This window comes from Henckelia pumila, chromosome 4 (assembly GCF_033568475.1).
Source record: "Henckelia pumila isolate YLH828 chromosome 4, ASM3356847v2, whole genome shotgun sequence".
Taxonomy (NCBI): Eukaryota; Viridiplantae; Streptophyta; class Magnoliopsida; order Lamiales; family Gesneriaceae; genus Henckelia; species Henckelia pumila.
In genome coordinates this window covers 11,735,001-11,745,136 of record NC_133123.1, presented here as the reverse complement: position 1 = coordinate 11,745,136, position 10,136 = coordinate 11,735,001, and the positions used below count along the sequence as shown (strand labels likewise).

General features: G+C 33.9%; 2 protein-coding genes across 2 annotated transcripts in view; both read left to right on the top strand.

The window, feature by feature from the left end:
• The first annotated feature begins 4,369 nt into the window (after positions 1–4,369).
• LOC140865679 (proteasome subunit beta type-1) lies at positions 4,370–7,372 on the top strand. The gene is made up of 7 exons (XM_073270396.1): positions 4,370–4,516; positions 4,600–4,707; positions 5,646–5,727; positions 6,036–6,165; positions 6,257–6,399; positions 6,486–6,572; positions 6,976–7,372. The coding sequence occupies exons 1-7, from the start codon at positions 4,470–4,472 to the stop codon at positions 7,048–7,050; spliced, it is 672 nt and encodes a 223-aa protein (XP_073126497.1). The 5' UTR covers positions 4,370–4,469; the 3' UTR covers positions 7,051–7,372.
• A 1,984-nt stretch (positions 7,373–9,356) lies between these two features.
• Positions 9,357–10,136, top strand: part of LOC140865993 (methylsterol monooxygenase 1-1-like) — a 2,086-nt gene continuing 1,306 nt past the window's right edge. Inside the window, exons 1-2 of the mRNA XM_073270845.1 lie at positions 9,357–9,852; positions 9,967–10,136. The exon at positions 9,967–10,136 is cut by the window's right edge and continues 153 nt beyond it. Coding sequence (XP_073126946.1) covers positions 9,523–9,852; positions 9,967–10,136 — 500 coding nt within the window. The 5' untranslated portion in view covers positions 9,357–9,522. The remainder of the gene's footprint in view (positions 9,853–9,966) is intronic.

Below are 10,136 nucleotides of genomic sequence, written 5' to 3'. Positions count from 1 at the left end.
AAACCATCTGTTGCGACTGCATGGTTGGAGTGTGAGGAGAACTTCGTAAAACTCGGCAGGTATGACCCGACGACATTTTGGTCAAAGAGGTATTTAAATTTATTTCATCTCACGGAAGCGTGTTGGACCCTAATTCGGAGTATATCGGCTAGAAACCTTGCGTAACTGATAGTCTTGCATGGCCGGGGACTGGTTCGATAGGTTAACAATGCCATATACAAATGATTAGTTGCTAAATAATATTTAATTCAAAAATGGGAACCACTAGGAAGTTGAAATAAAGAAAATCGTGGTTAGGGAGTTAAGATAAAGTTTGAAGGGTTGATAGGGATTTTTAAATCATTCACCCATCTTATACTATATTATTAATATTATAGTAGAGACCATCTAATTAACTATCTTTTAATTAATTAGTGAAACTTGATTTGAAATTACCATTATATCCTAACTTAATTTTCAATAAAACCAAAATTATTAAGCAAATTAGCTAGTCATTTTATATGGCTTCTTCTTTTATTAGCCATTAAATTTTTTGTTATTTATCAAAATGACACTCACTTTATGCCATTTGATATTTTTTATTTACAAAAATATCACTCACTTTATAAAATTGATATGTCGATCTATTGAGTTTTTGCGAATATTGTTTAGGAAAACCATATATTTTTTGTATTTTTTTTAATTTCACAATTTATTTTTATTTTTTGTTTTTGTTAAAAAAAATGGACAGTACGAGCACGCAACACGTGCAACAAAATATTAGTATATTATTATAGTAGAGATCCTCTAATTAATAAACTTTCAATTAATTGGTGAATTTTAATTTAAAATTACTATTATATCCTGACTTAATTTTTAATAAAACCAAATTATTAGATAAATTAATCATTTTATATGGCTTTTTTTTCTAGTCATTAAATATTTTATTATTTGCAAAAATGACACTCATTTTATGCTATTCAATATTTTTTATTTACGAAAAGTCACTCATTTTGTAAAATTAGTATATCTGTTGCGTTTTTGTGACTATTTATTTAGGAAAACGTTGTATTTTTTTGTATTTTTAAAAATTCACAATTTATTTTCATTTTTTTGTTTCGTTAAAAAAAGAACTGTACGAGCACGCAACACGTGCAGTAAAATACCACTGGTATAGAATAAAATATGACAAAACTATGGGTTAGAAAAGAAGCGTAAAATTATTTTAAATGTTCTCGTCAGCAATTGTCCCTATTCATCCTAATATTTAGATCCAACCACGGTTACAATGCAAAAAACGTTATAAAAAAATAATTGTATTGAAAACATACCCAAACTTCACCTCAAGATTATATTATTTTGAATCTTTATAAAAAAAAATTATTATTCTAATATAATTCTTTCAGAGTAAATTTATGTGAGACAAACTAACAATCTCACAGATGTATCAAATTGACATATAAATTTAAATCGGATCAAATAAAATATTTATTTAATAAAATTAACACAAGAGACGATCAAATATTATTACAAATTTTGTTAAAATCATGATGTGTATGTCATACTATGGCAGCCCACGTCATAATTTCTCAGATGTTCGACATGGAGCTAAGCACATCAAATTGATATAACGCCATTTGTCACATTTTGGGTGGTTGATACGGTATATTGCGGTATTCGTTGAATATCGTATACCGTACCAAAAATTTCAATACCAAAATTTTCAATATTGATACCGTGTCAAAAATTTTGGTATACTGAAATGTCGGTATACCGAAATTTCGATATGACATAAATCCATATCGTTTTTACCGAAAAATTTTGGCATACCGAAATTCGGTATGGTATCGGTATGATATCGCGTATACCGATATTTTAAATATTTTTTTAACTATTTTTTTAAAAAAATTTCGGTATTCGCGGTATCATACCGATATCGTGCATACCGATTTTTTTTTATTTTGTTCGTTATACCGAAATGCCGAAATTTCTCAAATCATATACCGATATCGAAAATTTCGGTACGATTTTGGTATACCGAAAATTTCGAAATATACGGGTTTTTTTTCGATACGATATAGACGGTATGACGACATTTTGGTATTTTTCCCTAGCCCTAATCACATTCTTGTTCTTTTTGAAAGGAATTTTATTCCTTGTATATTTCGGCCCTTAAAAAATTGAATATTATAAGATTTTGCTTTCTAGACAAGATAAAATTATTAGGTAAATATCTTGTGTGTATCTCGAATATGTTAAGATATATATTTGCCAAACATAAATCGTGTCTTGATAAGGTAATTATTAGATATAATATTATTCGAGATTATCAAGATATGATTTGTTAGATTTGATAGAATTTTATTCCTACTTAAACATGTTTCCTTATTCATGTAGGACTCTATCTAAGGAAACCTTCAAGACTTGGATGCTAATCTATAAAAAGGGGGTTTTCACGCACAAGATTAATAAGGTTTCAAACGTACAATTCTCTGAACAATCTCTGAAGAATTCTGTTGAAGAATTTGAAGAATTCTGAAGCAAGGTTTGCAACCATCGTTGTTGCATGTCCCCGTGTTGCCGTTCGTATTGAAGACATCAGAGACAACACTGTGGAAACTGTGTTGTTGAAGATCTTTACGTGTTCCTTTAATTCAGGCTATGTGAGTTGCATCTGTTATATTTACTCTGATTTGTTTAGTATGCAAGTTTGATTTATCAATTTGTTGAGAAATTTAGGATTCATTGACTTCTCGTAAAATCACTAGGATTACTTTGTAAGACTGATCTTACGTTTACTAGTGATATTTAGCCCTAAGGCACCCGCAGGATTTTTTATACTCGTGCAAAATTATTTACGTGTGTTTTATTTACGCTTTAAATTTTCGCTGCACTGTGTTGTCTGTAGTGTTATAACACGAAGTACAACACTGTCTATTTTACATAACGAACCACGTACACCATTTCTTTCACTTTTCGTTCCCATATTATTAATCATTTCGAGTAAAATAATCATTCTTTTGATATTATAATATAATAATTAGACTTTACAGATGTGCTTACCAAATGTTTGAATAAGTTTCTTGTAACATTGCCCACAGGGGCATAGACGAGTTTGTAAGACTTGAGGTGACGTGGGAAGAAATTTCTTAGTGTTGCGGGTTCGATCCTCGTGTAGAGCATATTCCTCATTGAAATATTTTGGGGTATGCTCTGGGGGTTGGACCATGTTGTTCCCTCTCTCATGTCTCTGCCTACTCGTGCACATCCCTCGATTTAACCCACGCATGAGCCAATGAGCCTCTGACTCATGTGAGATGGGGTTTCCTTCGGGTTCAACCATTTTTTTTAAGTTTCTTGTAACATTTAACAAATGATTTGATAATGGTTAATTAACTACATTAAATGTATGATATTTAAAAGATTAAACATTGACTAAAGGTTCAAAATTTTAAATCAGCGAGTTCCACGTTTGAAACCACGTTATCAATCATTCTCTCATTTTATATACCAGCGTATTGCACACGCAATGCGTGTGTTTATTATATTATCATATTAAAAAATAATTTATGATAAAAGTTGTTATTTTTTTCTTTAAAAATTAAGAATTCAATCTCAAGCAGGTAATATGTGTGAGAGTTAGTTTTTAAATTTTAAAATTAAAATATGTCAAAAATAAAGTATAAAATGGTGAGAAAGTTGTATGAAAATAAATTAAATAAATTATTTATTTATTTATTGGATATAGTTATTTTTAAAAGTTCACATAAAAATACCAAAAGGCAGTTACTATATCACCCACTTATTTTATTAAATAAAGTAGATAGAATAGATGCTAACAACCGACGTGTACATAAAGCTATTTAAATTTTTAGCTAAAACTATATGCTATTTTATATTTTTTAATATGTTGGAACAAATAAATGTAATAAAAAAAGTTCTTTTAAAATTCTGAAATGTGTATAGATTAAATTGGAAATTATTTACAACCAAAAATAAATAAATATTAGAGATAATAGAAAAAATCCTATATAAGTTTGTCCATTTTATATTTTGATCCAGTAAGTTAGCTTATGTTTTGACTTTTAGTTTTTTTTTTCAATGAATGTCGAGATGCGACGAAGACTACGTTAGCATTTTCGATGGCATCTCAACATTTTTCAACGTCACTTCAGCTCTCAATAAACAAAAATTAACTAAAAACCAAAAACTTGACTTTAACTTGACAATTCACCGGCCCATTTTCGGTATTTTCCCGAAATACTATATATAAATAGGCCCAATTTGGACATCCAAAGCCCATGAAGGTTTACTTTCTTTGTGGAATAGTCCAGACCAATAAGAAAATCAGTTTTCTGGAGCCCATCAACCGAGGCCCACTTACTTTTCTTGAGAAAAAAGACATTGCGATGCCATAGCTGAAAACACCAAGTCTCGATCGGTTCGATTCATATCAAACTTCGCCTCTCTCTGAATATCTCGAAATCGGCATGACGAAGCAGCAAGCGAATTGGTCTCCGTACGACAACAATGGAGGGTGAGTCGAATCCTAGTTCAATTTATGGAAAAACCCTTTGTTTTCAATGCTAATGTTCTGTGTTTCTTGATTGCTTTGTATAGGACGTGTGTTGCAATTGCCGGCGCTGATTACTGTGTGATAGCGGCCGATACCCGTTTGTCCACTGGCTACAACATTCTGACACGCGATTACTCCAAAATTATTCAGCTGTAAGCATTTTTTTTTTTGCTCATTTAACTGATTCGAGGCTTTGGTTGTTTTTTTTCGGAGAAGCTTTGATTAAATTTCGTAGTTAAAAGATCCGGATTTTACTTTTATATGAATATTTTGTGCTCTAATGGATCCGTTTGTTGGAAGGTTTTAGTTTTGAGTATGAATCTAATTTGGTGAAGTTGATTTTGCCGAATTGTCTTGTTTACGAGATGTCTTAGGCCGGGTTTGAGGTTAGTTTAATAAAGATGTTGATTTTGTGTGAAATCGTATTAATTAAGAGCTGAAAGCGCAATGTTATGCTGGGGACACAGTGCAAGGTGAGCGTTGCATTTTGCTGAATTGATACCCCTAAGGGATTATGTGTTAGTATTATATTTCGGATCTATAATCTCAACATTTTAGATGCACTTAAATGGCATCTTAAGCCTTACAGCGCGTCATGAAGACTGGGCTTCACAGTTGTAGCACATGATTCATTGGAGGATTGGACCCGGGGCTCAGCCCTTCACTGACGGACAGCTTGTGGGCTTTTAATGACTGCATAAACATAATGATTTAATATGTAATGTACAAGTGGTAGTCATTTAATCTCTGATTTTTAGTTCCACATCATGGAGCCTTCAGAAGGAGATTCCATGGTGGAACAGTAGTTCCGAACCCAAATGTGGAGAGTGTTTCTTTTACTTTTACACTCTTTTTTTTCCCGCTTTGGATGAAATGTCTTGTATCGAAAGATCTTCTTACTATTCAATAAAGTTACAAGAATTTTCTGTCTTTTATACTTCAATAGGGCATGATATCGAACTTTCTTATATTTATCAATACATGGCGATCACAATGCTCACATGTTCGTTTAGTTTCTCAGTGATGCTTGCAATGTTGTTGTTTGTATCTTATTTCTCCTGTAATGTTTGTTTTGTTTATTTCCATGTAGGGCAGACAAATCTTTGATGGCCTCTTCTGGCTTTCAAGCAGATGTCAGAGCTCTGCAAAAGGTCTTGGAAGCTAGACACCTGGTGAGTTATTGAATTGTTTCACATGCTTAAAATCTGAATTTATTGGAAAACATGTTGAGGTACACTTATTAAGTAATAAACTGGGTCACGACAAAGCATTACAATCTCTGATCATCTCCCAAAGAGGGCTAAAGTTCGTTTCATTACTATGGAGGCATGGTGAGACATTATGTATGGTTGAAGAAGTAAAATTGAAATTTTCAAAGATGAATTAGTTGTTAGTTAACAGAAAGTTTGGAGTGCTGTCTTTGAACTACTGTTTGTTTCGATTTATTCACATAATTTGATAACGATTATTTGCTTTATAGATTTATCAACACCAACATAACAAGCAAATGAGTTGCCCTGCAATGGCTCAGTTGCTCTCTAATACCCTGTACTACAAACGTTTCTTCCCATACTACGCTTTTAATGTGTTGGGTGGCCTTGACCATGAAGGTTAGTCTTAATCTTATTTCACTTGGGTCATTATCTCAACCTTTACACTGATTCAACGTCCTTTTCTTTTCATCTTCCTGAAATCCTGAAGGTAAGGGCTGTGTCTTTACGTATGATGCTGTTGGATCTTACGAAAGGGTTGGATACAGTTCCCAAGGTTCTGGTTCTACCCTTATAACACCATTTCTGGACAACCAACTGAAGTCTCCCAGTCCTCTTTTATTGCCAGCAAAGGTGTGATTTTGATGACAGTCTGTCTCAGCATTCTTATGTTGTTTTCTTTATCTTCAAAGTAAAAAAAAAAAGTATGGTTACTACAGGATGCGGTTACTCCACTTTCAGAATCGGAAGCCATTGACTTGGTGAAAACTTGTTTTGCATCAGCAACGGAGAGGGACATATACACGGTAGGCTTTCTTCAATTGCTATGTCACCGATCTGCTTGGTGAAAATAGGAACTTGACTATCAATGAGTGAATTTTCCTGCACGTTCTTTATTCGTCAGTAATAGAAACAGAGGATCATGTTGTGCGGTAAACAGTGAATCAAATCTAAGTGACCCGGTAAACTACACAGACAAAGTAAATTTGTCGGGTTATGCAAAGTTGCTTCGTTGCTTTGAAGGTTTGAAGTGGCTTTTTCTGTTATCATGTGAATCTGTTTGTTTTTTTTTTTTAGTTGGATTATCAAGTCTTTTCTGTCCTATGAGCTTCATAAATAAATGGTTTCATATGTTCATTTGTTAATACACGAAAAAAGAGGATTAACTTTTGCCCCCGCTTTTCTGAACTTGCTAATGTGGTTTTGCAGGGAGACAAGCTGGAAATAGTCATTTTAAATGCTGCAGGCATACGACGTGAATACTTGGAACTCAGGAAAGATTAAATCCAGATTCCTGTTACTCGCTTCCATGATGTACCTGATACTGGAGATTGAAAATGCTTGGGATACCCTCGCTTGAGGAGGGTCATTGCTGCCTAATTTACGCTTCTTGGATTCTGTATGTTCTTTCCGTAATGAAGTGCATCCTTTAATGGAACTGTTGCTATCTGTATTTGGTTTAGTTAGTTAAAACTTTTAATCCGAGGCACATGTTATAACTGCTGATTGGAAAATTGTTATACCTGTTTACAATGTGTCGTGTTACATGTGCGATAGGATCTTGACATCTCTGTTCTCCTAAAAAAATTTGTTTTGATGATTTTAACTGTGCCATGAACTCGAAAATGAGTTTCATTTGGCTATCGTTGGGTGACTTGAAAATCTTGAGGTAAAGTACCAGGAATTGCCAGCAATGCCAAAAAATTTAGAAAAATAGAGAAGTCTATTGGCCAGTGATCTTGATGGTAGGGAGCCCAAATACCCACTAGAGTGACCATGTTTCTGTAAAAATTTAACATTAAAGTTATTTTCTATGAAAAAGAAAAGAGTCTATGCCATGTTGGATGTGTTAAACTTGATATGATTTTATGTTTTATGAGAAAAATCAATTGAAGATCACAATATTTTTATTTGAATTCAGAACATGAATCGATGTTGTATTAAATTTATATCGGGTGTGTTACGTCAAGTGTAGCATGGATTAAACCTAAAGGAAGCTAGTCGGGTACGTGTGATTAAATAATTGAAAATAACACGAAATATACAGTTTCTTGAAAAGAGTTTTCGTCTAAACCTCTAATTAATTAGCCTCACCTAGTTTATTCGTAATACTAATTATTAAGTCAATCCCACGCCCTATATGTGTCGTACAGAGTTAAAACCACATTTTAATTGTAATGTTAAAGCGTGTGATGGAAATGCTTAGGATACCCTCACATGTATCATTTACAATTTCTTGGATTATGTATGTACGTGCTTCTTGCCATAATGAAGTGCCTCCTTTTAATGGAATCAAGTGTTCGGTGTATTTGCTTTAATTGAAGTAACATCATTTAATGAGCCTCACATGTTAAATTATGGTGGTATAGAAACGCACCGGATCTAAGTTCTTGACTCCGATTCTTGATTTCCGAGAGATAATTCCGTTTTCAGTTCACATCTTGTTAAGAGATTATAATCAAAATCTAATTACAGTCACACACTTACTTATGACATGTTATTTCTATCAGCAAAAACGTGACTACCGACTCTCAAGTCCACTACAAGGCTCACGAAAATAGAGGGAACATTCAAGAGAAAATATATTTTTGTGAATGAATTGTGAATGTGTAAAGTATCCAGCAATTTGTTTCAATTTGAATTAGAGGAACTTGGTAGATTTGATTTGATATTATTCCATGTTCTCCGCAACCTTTTCCATGAGCTCGGTCTTCAACCCATAGAACCCGAGATCCACTATTATTCCTCAAGTACCTAAACTCCTCCGCTCACCCTCACTACTTCGCCATGCACCTTACCTCGGTCGTCTCTGGTTTCCGAGTCTTCGGCCCCTATTTCAGATGGACCGAGCGCCTCCTCGCCACTAGCTCGGGTCTTCGGGTCCTTGGCCTCGCCCAGACTCCCCGGCTCGTTCATACCCTCGATCAGGACTTTGAATATTATCAGGACATCATCATCACTAATATTAATTTAGTGAAAATATTTTTAATTATATAGTAATATATTTAATACATTTCAAAATTAAGCCTCCACCGTAAGGCCAATCATCAATCATTAAAATCGTCTCCAAGAGGTGTCTGAGTTGATGGAGTTAATGAGCTTTTTGGCTAAAGGTCAGAAACTCGATTCCTCCAACAAATATCTTATTAGACTAGCCTGTCGACTGTCGTACAATACTTGCTTAGTATGGTTTACCTGTTTACCATAGTTTATAGGATACTACATTAATTTGGAGGTTTACCCAGTGCACACCGAAAAATAATGTTACGAATTCTCACGTCATAAAAAAATCAATAATTACAATTAATTTCAAATATTTTTTAAACTTGTGTTTGGATGAATGAATTTCAACTACATTTAATGTAAAGTTGGGGCTTTCAATTATTTGCAAATTGGCAAATGATAATATACAGAGATTCATTTTTAGAGATTAATTTAAAGTCTGAAAATATTTTTATTATAAACAGATCTATAGGTGAAAATTGAATACTTGTATTTCTTAATTTCATGTGATTTTCGATGGGCGCCTAAAAATCTATGCCATCTTTTTCGGGCAACCATTGAGTCTCAGGAACGAACAATGAATAACATCTCTGTTTCTTCATTTTTCTCCTTCTTTTCTTCTTCTTCTTCCTCTTCTTTCTTGTTCTTTCTGCCAGCACCTTCTCTCCCTTTTCTCTCTATATATACACACACGTATAGAGAGAGGTGATACACCAAAAAATCACCACAGAAAACACGTAGATAAGAACAAGAATGTTGCCATTTCAAACCCTTCAAGAAGCAGAGGTTTCTCTGGGGAGAAACCTCACATTTGCAGAGACGTTATGGTTCAAATACTCCCACCAGAAATCTGATTACTTTCTGTATTGCCACAACACCTTTTTCTTGTTCGTTTTCTACACGTTGCTGCCACTGCCGTACGTGATTATAGAGCTGGTGCGTTCGGAGAAGATCGACAGGTTCAAGATTCAGCCGAAGGTCAAGAATTCTTTGTCCAATATGTTGGATTGTTATGTAAAAGTTTTGCGGACGTTTGTTCTTGCCGTGGGGCCTCTGCAAATCTTTTCTTTCCCAGTTATTGAGGTATTTTAATTTCTGTAGTATGATTCAATCGTGATAAAGAACTCACTTTTAAATAAATATTGCGTGTGATCTTTCATCCAAGAATTGAATATAATCAATGCCATTATATTGCAGTGGATTGGAATAAGGACTAGCTTGCCATTGCCATCCGGCACAGAGATATTCTTGCAGATTCTGGTATACTTTCTTGTCGAGGACTACGCGAATTATTGGCTGCACAGATCGCTTCACAACAAGTGGGGCTACGAAAAAATCCACCGAGTGCACCACGAATACATGGCTCC

What these genes read in the sequence shown, in the direction of transcription:
- LOC140865679 (XM_073270396.1), top strand. Translation starts at nt 4,470, where the DNA reads ATGACGAAGCAGCAAGCGAATTGGTCTCCGTACGACAACAATGGAGG. An exon ending in TACTCCAAAATTATTCAGCT is followed by an intron (nt 4,708 to 5,645) that starts GTAAGCATTTTT and finishes ATTTCCATGTAG; the next exon opens with GGCAGACAAATCTTTGATGG. An exon ending in CTCTTTTATTGCCAGCAAAG is followed by an intron (nt 6,400 to 6,485) that starts GTGTGATTTTGA and finishes TGGTTACTACAG; the next exon opens with GATGCGGTTACTCCACTTTC.